Below are 16,600 nucleotides of genomic sequence, written 5' to 3'. Positions count from 1 at the left end.
CATGCCAGAATTTCTATATATTGTTATGATATAATAGCAATAAATCACACCAAGCGACGGTATACCACTTGATTTTGACCAGTTCACTTCATATATGCACTCGCTATCGCTCATGCATATATGTCGTGAACTGGTCAAAATCTTGTGGTATATCGTTGCTGGGTGTGCATTATTGCTTAAATATAAGCTATGTTTCACTCATAGCTGGGACCTACCCAGTCTTTGTAACTATCTCGGTGCATCCCTTCAGTTGTCTAAATCTGTCAGAGCTCCCCGTGCACTGACCACAAAATATGGTAAAGGGAAATTTTGTCAGAAACCACAAAGACATCATTGAAGAAAAAAAAAAGGATTTTGAACATAGTCCAACCTGGTCTGACCTTATGGTATCTAAACTGAAATCTGTTATCATGTTCATGTGAGTGATGTAACCATGCCCATGTTTTAACATCATGCACAGATATATATTCTTAACTCAATGCAAAATCCAGTAAACTTCAGAAAATACATGCAGATCCGATTTTGGCATTTGTGCAAAAAGTACAGGCAGGTCAGTTGTTGCCTTATTTGGTGAATATGCAAAAATGAAATGGCAGGTCACATATTTGTGCTGAGTGTGCACGTCAGTCATTCATAGTTTGATTGAATATCAGCCCAATCTGCAAAGCAAGTTTATTTATTGAATTTCAAGGAAAGAAACGCAACGATTCAGCCACTTTTGGAAATGTTTGTGCTCTTGCGGCAGTTTTAATTTTTTGGCCCAAGAGCGCCGGCACATGGCCGTGTCCTTGACAATACTCACCGGAAAAGGACAGGGAAAAGGGCAACACTCACTCGTCACCTCACACTACACTTCCATGGGTGCACAAAACTGTTTCATCACCTATTTTCACATCTACATCTCAAGTTAAACAAGTAGGGCTGCGGGTCAGATTACTCCAACTCAAGAGCTACTTTCGAGTATGTGAGTGAGAGTGCTTCTAGGTACTGTATGTTGTGAGTTCGAGTCCGATTGAAAATGTACTTAATTCCATACAGACAATCTTTGTGGGTAACCAAAGTGCTCATAATGACAACCAACAAAGCTTCCACCGACATTGTAAAACATTGGAAGCTTCGAACTGATTTCTGTCGAATTTTCAACATCTTCAATGATCTCAAGATACTAGTAAACAAGCATGTTTGCCGGTCGGAAATCTCCAATTAAAGTATTACTTTCCAAATGTGGACTTCATGGGTAACAAAAGCAATCCGCACTACAGAGGAAAAAAGTAAACAAAGGTTCCCCTCATATGGAAAAAAATTGCCAAAGGCCAAAAAAATAATACAAAACAACAGACAATTCTGTCTCCACTTTGGATGACATGGTGTCAATTAGGGTCATAAAGCTTACACGTTCACCGGAGAAGAAGAGTTTCACCCATTCCACGGTTTTTGTTTTTGGTCCAGACTAATTTGCGAAAGACATTGAGATGCATCCCAGATTGTTTCTTTGTTAAAAGAATGTAGCACTGTAAGTCTTTTGATTGGATTAAGTCTACCTGGGTTTCGATGTTTTTAATCCAAAAGTTGATCCGCTAAGGGGATGTACATTTATAATAATGTCTATAATACAATCGTATATCGAAAACTCTGCAAAGCAACTTTATTTTTTCCAATATTAAGAAAAACGCAAAGATTTAGCCACTTTAGGACATTCTTGCGGCAGTTTTAATTTTTGGACTCAAGAGCGCCCGCACACGGCCGGGTCCTTGACAACACTCACCCGTCCGCGCTCACTCGTCCACCCCACTGTATACTTCCATGGGAGCACAAAACTGTTTTCTCACGTATTTTTCACATCTTAATTTCAAGTAAAAACTATTAAAGTAGGGCTGCACGTCGGAAAACCGCGACTCAGGTGCTACTTTTCTTACTACCTTCGTGGGTAACCAAAGCACTCAGAATGACTGTGAACATATCTCCACAGATATTATACCAACATTGGAAGACATTTGGAGTTTATAACAGTTTTCTCTGGAATGTTTGTCATCTTAATCTCAAGTTAAATAAGCATTAAATCAGTTTTCCTCATGGACTATCTTTGTGGCTAACCGAAGCACTCTGCATAACAGTGACAAATATCTCCAAAAAGGTTCCACCGAAAACGAAACAACAAGCAATTGTCTCAACTTTGGGTTGACGTGGGGTCAATTAAGGTCATAAACCTTACAAGTTCACTGGAGTAGAGGAGTTTCATGCAGGCCTTGGTTTGCCGATGTTTCATGGCGAAATGTCTTCTTAAAATAACGTAGCACTGTTATTTTTTTGATTGGATTAAAGTCTACCTACGTGTGTATGTTTTTCATCCAAAAGTTGAACCACTGGGCGGCTCCATATTCAAATAAGAGTAATAATATGATTGAATATAAGCTAAGTATGCAATGCAAGTTTATTTGTTTGATTTTCAAAGGGAAAAACCGCAAAGATTCAGCCACTTTGTGAAATTCTTGCGCTCCGGCGGCAGTTTTAATTTTTTGGGACAAAGAGCGCCCGCACACGGCGGGTCCTTCACGCAGTAAACGCGGCAAAGGACAAAATTTTCTGACGCTCGATCATTCACCCCACTAAACACGTCTATGGGAGCATAAAACTGTTTTTTTACGTATCATTAACATCTTAGGGACGGACCATTATATCTCGGGAGGGGGTGGTCACAATCAGATTGTGAATATATATATAGAGAGAGAGGACCTTTTCATTCTTTACATCTAAGCTTATATACATACATAAATAAATAAAGATTGTACACCATAACCCCAACATACATATGGCTAAGTGATTAGCTGATAGTCAAGTTCACACAGTTCAAAATTATTGTTTGAACGACTCCGAATGAGTTGTGTTCGGCCTGAAATGTGCCATCAACGATCCACATTGTCCATCATAATATTTATTTTATTACAGGTATCTATGTTGCGGTGCCTACAGAGTCGCCTTAGTTGGCCGCAGGGGCCTTGTTACTTTGTGGAGTCCAAAAATTTTTCTAATCCTTTCAGAACTTCAAAAAATTAGCGGTAGTCCCGCGTCCACAGACTACCAACTTTTCTCTGGGGCTACCAAAATCCATGAAATGGTAGCCCATGCGGACTACCAAAGCCTGGGACCTGAAATTCAGTCAGTTCTTGGTGTGTCATGTACTGTCCGTCACTTTGGGACGAGCTAAAATACGGCTAGTTTTCAATCGGGTATGAACTAACAACATACGGCATCTAAATGCAGTCAAACCCAGCTGGACATAGAAAGTCCATACTATGACTTTGTTACGCAAATTTCGAAGACGACCGGCTAGTTTAGGCTATGCGGTGGAACTTTGCAATAAAGTTTCAATATCTGAACAGATGGACTTGAATGACAGGCACAGGAAATGATGGCCAATGAAAACACATTTTCGTTGCATTTTGATCATAATTTATCAATCACAATTACACGGAAATTATGCCTTCTCCCTACAGAAAGTCCATGGTCTACTTTCAGCCCTGCTACAGTATGTCTTAGTGCTGCGAGGTCTTGTCGTTGTCATGACGACTATCAAAATTTGCATATAACTCTGAGAGTGAAACGGGTCGTCAAATAGGTCACCAAACTTTTGAGTATCACTATCGTCCATTATAGCCGTTTCCAGATGTGCAATATTCACATCAAATGACTAGAAAATTCACTTAATCGGCATAATCTTGAGAAGTAGCATTTTCTTGTCTGGTTAACGAAAAAAGATATCCCTGAACTAAAATGTGTATGGGCTACCTACCAGCCATTGTCACTGGGCTACCAACTTCTCAAAATGGTAGTCCAAGTGGACTACCAGGGAAAAAAAGTTAATTTCGAGCCCTAGTATTTGTAACTTTTGACCTTTTTTATGTTCGAAATTACAAGTTATTCTCTTACATCCATCGTGAAATGTTGTTCAGTAAAGAAATAAGCCAAATCTGTGCTCCTGTAGTGACATACAAACGCTAAATATTGCCCGATCGAGTTGGATTGCCGCGCGGGTTTGTTGACAACTTGTAGGCTGTGCACGTGACCGAGAACGCCGATACTGATGACATCATCGAGCCTACAACATTCCTGGGGCCTTGCCATGCACGCCACACTGCCTGGGTAATCGCCCATGGTCGCCGGCTGAAAGGCCTGCGAATGGTTTTATTTTGTTCTTCTCTGTTCAAATACGTACTGCTACTGTGTTTCAGAGGATACAGAACTTTGGCAGAGGAGGCTGACATTCTATTCTGGTACCTTGTGCGTTATATACGGATTATTCAAACTGCAGTCGGCAGTGCACCGATGCGCACCCTGCAGTTGGTCACTCAGAACTCCGGGTACCGATGTAAAATCAAGACGACACTATATACACTTTGCTCACTTCTGCAGGCAAATAGCCATCAAAATTGAGTAACTTGAAGTAATAAATTTCATCTGATTCATGCTTTAGCGGCGAGGTGATTGCGAAATCGAAGCAACATAGTTTGGCAATGTATGGTAGGCTGTCGAATGCAGTGAACGCGATGGCCTTTGGCAGCAAGTAAGGGAACCGTCAGTATTTACGACCTGGGGGTCATTCAAAACTTGAAAGCTGTAAGGGGGTGCTCAAAATGTTTTTTCTTTGTCTTACTCTGTCCTCAATGGCATAATGATGAGTTGACAATAAATATTTTACTCTGATACATATTAAATAAAAGGAAAATAAATACTTTACCAGAACAAATAAATATCAACTAGATGAAGCAAGGCAAAAAACTACAAGTACCTGCTACTACTAGCAATACTTATTATGAAAGAGAAGATAGTGACGATGAGAATGATATCGTTGTTCATGTACTCAATGGCACCAGCGACAGTAAAGATGAGGATCGACAGTGGTGATGATGATGTCACACAGTAGTTTTCTGCAGTCGTTACCAGAGGTGGAAGGAGAGGCTGGGTCATGGAGAAATGTTCTCGACAGATATCACTATAAGTGCACAGGATCTAGGGCAAAACTGAACTGTTGTGAATCCATCCTTTATATTATCATAGGAATGTATATTTTAATTGACTTGAGTTCAACAACCATTTGGACATTTAACCATACCATAATGACATGCTACCCATCCAAATTTAACAATACTATATGGTCGGAGACTGCTTATTAGGTGAGCTTTTATATCTACATATTGTTACATTGGCTCAGGCAAAAATTTCTGTTAGAGAGGGGGTTACTCAAAGTCATCATGGTTGGCTGAGGTGTGACTCAAAATTTCGGAGTTTCTAAGTAATTCCTCCGACCCCCAGGTCGTAAATAATGACGGCTCCCTAAACAGCTGTGAACGCCTGAGTCAGAACGATCGGGAACAGTATACGCACGGCTGTATCTCAGCGACAATTTAGAAAAAAACAATGGAGCAACTGCTAAGAAATTTACAGACTCTTGGCTCTTGATGCATCAGTTTTTGAGCTTTTATACTGGTAAAAAGGCATTCTGAATACAGCGGTAAATTTCCTCCCAAACGCGAAAGGATAACACGCGGGCATTCTGCAATGGACGCTGTCAACTTTACCTTGCTGCAGGCCCCACACCAATCTCGGCCCGGCCCCGCTGCACTTGTACAGTCTACTACCTCCATGTAGTACAGCCTTACAGGACTAGTAGCCGGCCAAACACAAAAAAACAACAACGCCGCAGTGTAAAGTCCGTAGGTCAGAACCATTGATCATAAATTTTCAGAACCAGTGATGTTTAAAAGTTTTGTATTGATCACTTCATGTAGGTTATGTGAATGACTTTCTCATCGAGCTGCGTCTATAATTGTCCTGGGCATTGTCCATGCAAATTTGGGGCCTGCCTTAGCTCCTTACAACGATCTGCCTCCTTCCGATCGTCTGTAGACTACAGCCAAAATCACAGTCCTAAGCAAATTGTACAGTTGTGAAAGTCAGATATATGTATCATGAATTTTATACAGAAATATGTAACAACAGAATCAAACCAAGCGGTTAGTTTGCTGTCGGGCCGGGTGCGCAGGGGACGACTTTGCAGTGAGGCCGGGATCTCTCTTGTGTTCGAACTTCTACCATGCCTGGAGCTCCATCGCATCGCAGCTAGCCGATAATTGTACCACTGTAGTCCTTGTGAGGATTAGATACCCGTTACGATCGATATTATTTGGAAATACTTTTAAATTTAATAAGTAAGACTTTTGTACTGCATTCAAGATATAATTTTTCCTTTCTGAGCGTTTTCAATTACGGCAACGATATGCGAAGTTGATAGGCTGCAGCTGTGTTGCCTGCAGCTTAGCCTGGCCGTACACAAAACTTCGTTCGAGTAGACGGAGTAGAATCAGTCCCGTCATTTATTTTCAACGAAATTTTTATTATACTCCATACTGAAGAAACGACTAGTTCAATGATTACGATGGTGAAGTGTTGAATTTTTATTCATATATGTTTTTCTCTCTCAATTCATTCAGCAAACTTGATCTCCGTACCGTCGGTCACAACGTGCAATGCCTTGCATGAAGCTTACAATCGACTGCCTCCGTTGTTAGTTTAGCTGTTCAAGACGTTTGTTGCATGGCTCATTATAGTCGGAACAATCTGTAAACACTTACATATTATATCTTTCCGGTATTTCACCCAACTTTCGCGCGTTTTTAGCTGAGTCTCCAGTTTCGATGGACCAGACCTTTTCGAAGAGCGTATAGTTTCTACGGACGCCACAGTAAATCTTGCGTAGATGTGGTTGAGCATGCGCGGTGGTGTGATTACGTTTCGTTTCGTGTGTCAACAAAGCTGACTTCTGGTCCGGACAAGAAGTCATTTTTCACTCCTTTTACTGTTAATCGTGAGGCGGGCTGGGCATGCAAACCATGCGAGTCAGTATTAATTATGGTCTACTTTCATATACTGAGGATGTCATTTTAATCAAAAATATGAAAAAAATTGTTAAAAGTTACAAATACTGGGGCTTAATTTCGAGCCCTGGATAGATCTCAACATCTCCAATCATTGCTCTGTAACAAGATCTTGAAACGTTAATTTTCTGACCATTGTATTTTTACAACGGACACATAGACTCAGAGTGTAGAGAGAATGGAGTTATCCAACGACAACAAGCTTCATTATGATTTTTCCACTGCAAATTATGTCATCCCCACTGCAGAAATCTGCAATTATTTATCAGTAATATCCACCGAAACGCTGATTTTCTTACCAATCTATTTGCCAACAGATACATCATATACTCAAAATGCACGGTGCGATGTTTGATAGCTGTAAACTGTCCTTAGTTATGAAGACGACTGGAAATTGGTAATCAGTCACTGCAGGAATCTGCCATAATTCATCTGTCATGTCCATCAACAGTGCTGATTTTCTGACCCCTCTATTTTGCTACGGATACATTATATACTCAAAGTGAACCCCGAGATTGATGGCCGTACATTTTGTTACTTCACATCGTTCAAATTATTTGTTAGACTACTTCCATTTTTTCTTCGGCCAGATAAGCCATACACGGTCAGTATTATCTACCAAAAGTGTTGATTTTATTACCGCTATATTTGTTAGCCAATTCACGGTATACTCAGGGTGTGCAGGTTCGCGTTTGATCGCCTCAGAGCGTGTTTCATCTCAGAGGTCAGCAGGTTACCATTACTATGACAACCAGAAATGTAGTTATCACCCACTTGAGAAATGTGCCATCGGACGTACGTTCTTCCCTGTGTATTCTATATTCTTTTGATGGATCACTCCAAGGCAATAAATATGAGAAGTTTAGCTCTGCGTGGCTATAGGCCTATTACACACAGCCCTGCCATACAGAACTATGAGAAGGTATGACGATAACCGTTGGTCAAACACGGACATGTTCTCATTTTGTCTAAGACTTACTCAGAGACACGCAGAGACAATATGCATGGGGTGACCAAGACTGCGAAGTTTTAGTCAATTATTCTTCTGAATTCGAAATACTTTTTCGGGAGGGTTTATTAAAAAGTTCCACCATTTTGCTTCACCTCTAGCGTTGGTTGGTACTGTGGGCCCATTTTAACATTAATATCACTGCTCAATATGTATTAATTGCTGGCTATTATGATCTTGACAGTGATTTCACTACGGAAGTGACACTACACAGATCCTGAAAATGACTAAATGTATATTTAGGAATAAATGTTGATCATAGCTGAATAACATAACGAAGCATTTCCATATCTCATGCAATGATGACACAATTGGAGACTCGCACATGTAAATAACCAAATACATTACAATGAACTCTCATACATATGAAATAGCTGAATCTTTATTAACTTTTTATTTTAGGCAGCCTATGGAAAAATTGACATTTTTAAAAATTTGGCAGAATAATTGTTCAAGTCTCCTGTATGTGTATTTTTTTGTGAATAATACTATTGTCTTTCTATACGAATAATACTATTGTCTTTCTATATGAATAATATTGTCTTTCTGTGTATACTGTTGTGAATAATACTGTTGCCTTTCTGTGTGAATAATGCTATTGTCTTTCTATGTGAATAATACTATTGTCTTTCTATGTGAATACTAGTCTGTGTGAATAAAATTTCTATGTGAATAATACTATTGTCTTTCTATATGAACAATACAATTGTTTTTTTAATTCTGCATACGTGTAAAATAGTGAAACTACAAACAACTCTTCCAGGCAAAATGCTTGATATACGACATCATATTACCATGCCCTGCCTGTCGTATTTAATTGGTCGAGGTGAATCACGTGATGGACCACAAATACATTTCGCATGGGAAATTCTTGTACGTTTTGATGGTTTTCTTGGGTTCGTTGATAATATAATGGAAATAACAGACTCCGCCCTGACCAGGATTACATCTATCTACTGGAGAAAAGCCAAAATTAACGGGCCCGGCAGCCTTGCCCGTTAATTTTTGGTTTTCCTCTCGCCCTTTCCCGAAAAATTAACGTTAATAGTCAGGGCATCACCCTTTATTTCTATAATATACACACATATACTGATTCTATAAATTTGTCAAATACGTTAGGTATACACATACAAATAAATGCACAGTTACAGTGTAAAATTGGTAAGCAAAGATCTGCGTTACACATACTAGTGTGCTACATAGATATACTTTGCATATATCAACCTATATACATAAATATACTGAACGTATATCAAGCATTTTGCCCAGTGTCTGATATAGGAAAATAATATCTTTGAGAAGATGAGCAATGCCAGACATTTGCTCTATTTATTACGTGCCTCGATGTGAGTGCCAATCAGTGCATCAGGGAGTTAGCAGGCCATGTGAACGATGTAATGACCGGTTTCCATAGCTACCCGTGTTCGGTGAAGGCCTTCGAGGCTTTCAAAGTCAAGCACAGACAAGGAGAAAAGCATTTTATCCTTGACCGTTGCGTCAAGGTAGACGCTTAACGCTACATGTATATCCATGCGCTCAATGCTATTTTGACTTTCATTAAAATCTGTTTGATGCTTTTTGATAATGGTAAATAATTTGAAAATGCCCTGCATGTGACTAAGCGTCATATAACGTTAACTGTGAAGAGGCATGTAATAAAAATACCATTGCCTGAATAAAAAGGTTTATGTGCCCTCCAAGCAGGATACAATTTGGCATCGGGCAAACTGTCACCTGCTCTGGGTACATAAACCTACGTATTCAGGTATATTATGTACAGCATGATTTGGAAAAAACATTGTGTACAATATGATCTCATTCAATTCAATCAAATACTTTGAAAAGAGATTTTTTGGTTTGTAATACATTGTTCATACTTTCATACTTATGCTCTAAACAATGCTGAGCACTCTGTAATCAAATGGATAAATTCTTCTCCATTTAGGACAGCCACATAATGATGACTTTCAAGCTTCAGTTGAATATTAGCATCAGGTTCAACCACACCAAATACTACATACAGTGTTCCTTGGTTTCCTACTTGAGGGCAAAGACATCCATTACGTTTTGCTGCTGGTCCCTGCACAACTTCAACTGTTCCATTCAAAATTTCTCTGCCATTTATTGGAATGGCACTTTTAATGGAAAATAAATACAATGTTCTGTCAGGCTCGTACACTACGTTGGTCAAATTACCAATCACAACTGCAATAGTAAAGAAGAAGTGAGAATGATAGCTTAGAGTTTAGACTTTAGACTTAGAGTTTAGACTTTAGGAACCTAGTGAACACCCTTGAACAGTGGTTGGGCCTACCAAAGAGAAGATGTAATAAATGAATGAAAAATGGTCTTACACACAAAAATCAAAAGCCAATTGTAAATCATCTTTAAACAATAGCATGAGATGAAGATGAACATTTGTATGAGATCTTTAATCTTGAACTCAATGTGACCGTTGCCATTCAGTGTTTTATTTGAACACTATTTGACAGAAGTCGTTAATCAAGACATAGTACGTTTCAGATGATACAGTCTGAAGTATGTAAACAGTTGAATTAGGGATGACCAAACAACAGTTTTGGACATATCAAATATAGCAGTTCAATGAATGTTTATATATCACCGCACATTATTTTTGTTCAAAGGTGAAGAAGACAGGTAAATGATGTGAGGTTGGTGCACTTATGAAGACTGGCAGGAAAAGGGGCAAAGGTTAAAGGTATACAGGTACCTGTCATCTAAATATGCCCATATATGGTCAAAGGGGCGTTCCTTGGTATTCAAAATGCCCATGTGAGGGCGCTGTTTTTAAAAAGCGGCCACCCGCTTAAAATCTGTGATGGGTTAAATTTTCTCTCTCTCATGGTAACTGTGGCAAAATTGGAACAGGTGACACTATACCTTTGATATTTTAGTGGTCAACTAGTGTTCCAACATGTCAAGGTAAGTTTTGACTGGCCTTATTGTAATAAAGCTCGCACAATGTACTGTACATTATGCTTCAGGTATATGCTTCAGCATGTTGGTCAATCTCCTCCATGCCATTGACTTTAATTGGTCATGTTTACCGTGGACCAGTGGTTAGGGTAACGGACTCACTATCGGAGGATGGTGAGTACGAGACCCGGTTCAAGTCGCGGTAGATCCAGGGTAGCGGATCTGACTCTGATCTGACTCTGCCACGGCTGTAGCTTGTTCCTATCCAGACTTGGGTGAAGGTCACTTTATATTATAAGGGAAGAAACTGGTGGTGCTGCCGAACCTACCAACACGCATACACCAATAACAAAGATGGTGGCCCTCTGAAAGCATTGGCAGTAAAGTCATATTCCTGACTTCATGCCAAGAAAAAACTCACCTCAAATTCAAAACAAGACTGTAAATGCCACCAAGTCTACACCTCTTTTTTTCCCTGAGGACCTCAAAGCTGCTCTTGCCAGATAAGCAGGTATGTAAGGGTAGCTCAAACACCCAACTGGGACGAGCAACTGGGACTCACTGGCTCAAAATGCACTCTGGGATCGGTCCCAGTTGGCCTCCAGGCTTTGTCCAAGTTGGTTCAAAATTCACTCTGGGACTGGTCCAGTCGGTGGTCCCATTTTGGGGTTTGAGCTACCCTTTCATTACCTTACTCAAGAATTAAAAACCACAAGGGCATCAGGGGTTGCCATTGCAGCTTAGGGCTCCAGCCTATTCCCCTCCCGCTGGATGTCTTGGGGAATACATCGATGCCTGGATGCACCTCTACATTCATGTGAACAAATTACAGTATGACCCTCACGTGGGCGTGCAATATTTGTGGCAAACACTGGTGTGTGTGTATATGTCGTTTCTTAGCATTAAGTATTTCATATTCTCAGTTACATGCGGTTTAATGCTTCAATGACAATCACTTGCTACTCTAGGTGACTCAACATTTTACTTTTCACTTTTCATTGTTCATTTCCCAAACCTACCATGCTATTCAGGTATTTAAAGGATCGGATAGTTATTTGGTTTTCTACTTTAAAAAATAGAATGTTCCAAATGTGAGTCTGTACAGTGATTTTGCAAAGAACTTACCAAAGTTTTCTCCATCGACGGCACGCTCACAGGCAACACTGAGAGAATCTGGTCTACATGATCTTTGACATGATTCCTCTGTGTAAAGAAAGAATGCATATTGGCTTAATTGCATGAAAAGCATTATTTCACCATTGCAAAATGTGATCAAAGAAAATTTATGGTCATTTGAGTAAGACAAGTCATGGTCATTAAAAAATGATGTAATTCACAAGAACCAACAAACTAAATTTGAAAGCTATTTGACAAGGAATGTTTTGACAAAAAACATGGCAACTGGCTCACTTCATCATCATTTGAATGTCCTTGAATTACATAATCCCTTAAGACTTAAAAATATCGAATTTCAGAGCTGTCAGTCTTATAAGAAAGGAGTTTGTTGAATATGTTACGCAAATTTGGAAGTAACGAGCACTTTACAAAACTGTTGGAACTGCGTTCGCTTATGCTTGCTCCATTCCAAATATTTTGACAGGTAACCCCAATTCCTGACCTCAGCTGTGCTTCAACAACACTGAGAGTCAGGGGCACTGAAAGTGATTTAAAGAAAGTTAAAGTTCGTTTTAATTTTAACTTTGTAACTGTAATAGTTACACCCCGGCGAAATGTCAACTGTGGTGTACCATGGTCAACAAGGTATTTGATGGTTTTTGATGTTTGACCATGAAGTACCATGGTTGGCCATGATATGAGACCACAGTAGGCATTCTAATACTATGGTCTTCCACAGTAAACCACGGTCTATCATTGCTGACCTGTTTATGAATATCGGCTACCATGGTTGACCATGGTATTTGATGAATGATTGTATTTATGACCATGGTTAACGATGGTCAACTATGGTTGACCATGATATTTGATGACTCATGGTAGTTTAATTTTGATGCCCAATTTCTTGATGATCATATTGATAATAGGCTGCATGTATATACACTCCTATATTACATAGTTGAGTCTCTTGACATCATTCACAGTTGTTAGAGAGAATTAATGTCGTTGCCCGGGAAGCTTAGACCATTTGCTGTATTCTTGTTCATGTCAGAAAACTGTGGACAAATATCCAGCTGAATTTCTTGGAATTATTGACATGGAGGGCATGAAAGCACTGCTGCAATGGCAGGAAGTTAAGACTATCTCAGTCTCACTCAATGTTTGCCTCGAAACACGATATCAACATAAGCAAGGTCATTGGTCCATTGTCATTGGACTTTGACCCTTTACCATGATGTCACATGTCATAAAGCAATGCATTTGATTGGCTCATTTGAAGCAGCCATCTTCAAAATTCACTTCCAACGGATTGTCTGTTCAGTGAACAACTGGAAAAGTAGCTGTGTTTTAACATTGATTTTGGGAGAAATTTTGGATTTTTTTGCTCATCGAACATTCAAGGAAACACTCAGAAGATGTTGGAGGATGATCTTGATAGAATCTGAAGGGCTTGGCTGTTATTGCAGTGGACACTATAATGGAGGCTAAGTTTGCTGATCCTTGAACGAGTCTGTCAAGTTACAATGACACCAGTCTGGGATCACTGGTGTTTTGCAGAGTTTTGGTGAGGTTTATACCAAGATTTTTTCCGTTCTGACAATTTTCAACCCAAGATTTGATTCAAAAACCATCAAATACCATTGGACGGTGATCATGGTTGACCAAGGTTAATAACATGGTCAACCACGTTTGATGCCCATGATCAACCATGGTTAACCATGGTGAAGTACCTTGGTTTACCGTGGTTGACCATGGTTGGTGACCATGGACAACCATGGTAATTTGTGCCATTTAACAAACATGGTCGACCATGAACCACCAAGGTTGACCATGGTCATATGACCATGAACTAGCATGGTAGTCCATGTTAGGGTAAGCACCTCAATTACTTGGCATCTGTGGTTTGCATATGATGTTTGTGATCATCTGCATGTGGTTATACCCTACCTGAATGTTGCGTATCGAAACTTGCACTTTGATTTGAACAACAGGAACTCTTCTCTTCAATCAATGACACACCTCCACACCAAATATACAAGCCATAAACACAGGGAATATTTGAGGAGATACAGTGGACAGAAGGTCAGAAATAAAGAGATACATACATACATACATACATACATACATACATACATACATACAGACAGACAGACAGACAGACAGACTTACTGACTACTTACTGACTGACAGACAGCCACTGGACTTTTTACCTATTCAATAAGCTTCCATTGTCATACATAAGATTTATTGGGAGCCCTTAAAATTATGAGTTACGATAATACAGAATTTAACCTTCTCTTCTGATGCAACTCTCTTCTGTATCATCAACTTTTAGTTGGCGTTTTGTTTCACATCTCCGTACATTGAGGTGACATAAGCTATTGTACACATTTCCATCAGTTCCACATACAAGATCGAGTTCACTTCCACAGTCATCTTTGCAGCGACAGGATGGCTCGCCCTCTGTGTTGATGAAACATTCTTCCAGACCATCATCACAGTAATGACTTTCACACGCATTTTCTTGAAAGGAATAATGAGATATGACATGGTTATATTCATAATATTACCAAAGTCATGATATGAAATGATATGATATGATATGATATGATATGATATGATATGATATGAACATACCGTACAGATACGAGAATATGTCAAAACTCACATGTTCATTCAGAAGTAAAATTGAAATGCAAAAGAGTCTTGACGGGTGTTTGTAAAAGTGTATGTATGAGAACGTCGGAACGTATCATGAACTCACCGGCCATGCACTTTATGAAAAGTAAAGTTTGTAATATACTTTACCTATCCAGGCAAAGTAGACAAACTACCACGTTTTTACCATGTTTGCCTTTGTAACAGGTCAAACGTGGCATAAAGGTGGTACTTTGTCAACTGTGACCACCTAGATAACTTTTCGTACAGAGATAAACTACACTTTTACAAACTACTCGGTCTTTCATGATGTCAAGTACCACGCCATAGACGCTTGTAAAAGAGTCTTGACAACACAGTTTCCATCCTTTGCACACCGATATAACTCTAAGTGTACGCATGGTTTGTTTACATCATAATTGTCACTGAATGATTGACATTGGTTTGAATCACGTAATGACGGTTTTTGCCAAGTAAAGGGCCGTTCCTTTGTTTCCAAAAGTGACTTTTCCCCATAATCATGATAATCCTCGTAATTAAAAACAAATGTGAAACTGCGTATACCTGTATGGCCTAGGTGTTTGTGAAGCGGTCTATGTTCATGGTGTGCCAATAATTTTTGTCTGAAAACTGTTTAGGCTGATTTTTACAGAGCGACCGGTCAACCTCTTGCTGTTGTCAGTTGTCACTCAAGCACCATTATGAATTTACAATGAGTTTGGGCCTTTTATATGGTACTCCGCGCCCAGGTATAAGCCAGTTATCACAGCTGTTCGATATTACATAATAGCTGTGAAATTTCATGCAGAGGTGGCAAAAAATCTCAACTCTCATGCTCATGCAGAACAAAATGTACTGGTACATCATAGGGCCAGTAGCTGTAACTTTTGATGATTGTTAGTATTTATTTTTGTTTCTAATGCTAACTACAGTTTCGTGTTTTACTCAACAAAGCACTGTGTTTTCACACAATGTTGAGCTTGTCAACTCAGCTTGTACATATGTAGACAGTATTGTTATTGTTGATAAATGACTTCTGTTTAAGACCAGAATTCGAAGGTAAAGAACAAAATTTAATTTTACTATGTAGACGCTGTGTTGAAAAGCTAGATGGTCGGTTTTTCAAATGCTTTTGGGGATAGAACGAGAACTTGCAACGGACTCACAAATAAAAGTAGTGAAAAATCATCAAAAGTTTCAGCTATACTGGCCCTTTAACGTATTCAAAGAAATACATATACCAAATATATCACAGCAATTGACAGAACAGTTTGTAAAAGACATCATGCATTTAAAAACAGCACTTAATGATGACTGACTATATGACACAGTTGCCAATTTTTATGCTCGATGCATTGTTGACAATAGTGACAAATGTGACTTTGGAATTCTTTGTTTATTTGCATACTTGTGAACTTACCATTAGGACATCTTCCATCTGAAATCTTGTAGAGATCTGAACCTCTTGAACATCTGATTGCATTCAAACGACATAATGAACTATATGTTATGTTGTCACTTCCACAAACATGTTGGTTCCCATCTAGACAATGACTTGCTGGCTGACAAGTGCACCATTTCCTACCGTTACCTTCTAGACATATCTCCCACTCTTCACAAAAATCAACGCCACATTGTCTGTCATCTATTTACAAAAGAACATCCAGAGAAGAAAGCAAGCAAGGAACTGTTCTTACTTGAATTTCATGACACATATCATTTATTCCGTCGGAGTATTCAGTGACAATTTGAATTAACCTGTCTGCTACCTTTGTGGAAAATTTTACAGACAGATGATGGAAGTGACAATTTTGCGGCAGATGTGTACATTTTAACTGATGAGTACGTTTCTGCTGGTCACACCTTGAGGAATTTAAGGCTGTTTATGGAAAAAATTCGGAAGTGGAGCTGGTACATTAAAGTCTACTTATAAAAGTTAAAATGTTGC

At 39.2% G+C, this 16,600-nt stretch overlaps 1 protein-coding gene across 6 annotated transcripts in view; it reads right to left on the bottom strand.

Moving 5' to 3' along the window:
• Positions 1–8,296: 8,296 nt before the first annotated feature.
• The window catches only part of LOC139152625 (P-selectin-like), a 117,971-nt gene continuing 109,667 nt past the window's right edge, over positions 8,297–16,600 (bottom strand). For all 6 annotated transcript variants that reach the window (XM_070725867.1, XM_070725868.1, XM_070725870.1 and 3 more), the window contains 4 exons: positions 16,073–16,297; positions 14,287–14,517; positions 12,004–12,081; positions 8,297–10,146 (listed from right to left, as the gene is read on the bottom strand). In XM_070725867.1, coding sequence (XP_070581968.1) covers positions 9,827–10,146; positions 12,004–12,081; positions 14,287–14,517; positions 16,073–16,297 — 854 coding nt within the window. In that variant the 3' untranslated portion in view covers positions 8,297–9,826. The remainder of the gene's footprint in view (positions 10,147–12,003; positions 12,082–14,286; positions 14,518–16,072; positions 16,298–16,600) is intronic.

Source organism: Ptychodera flava, chromosome 16, assembly GCF_041260155.1.
Source record: "Ptychodera flava strain L36383 chromosome 16, AS_Pfla_20210202, whole genome shotgun sequence".
NCBI lineage: Eukaryota > Metazoa > Hemichordata > Enteropneusta > Ptychoderidae > Ptychodera > Ptychodera flava.
This window is presented reverse-complemented; position numbering and strand designations above follow the sequence as displayed.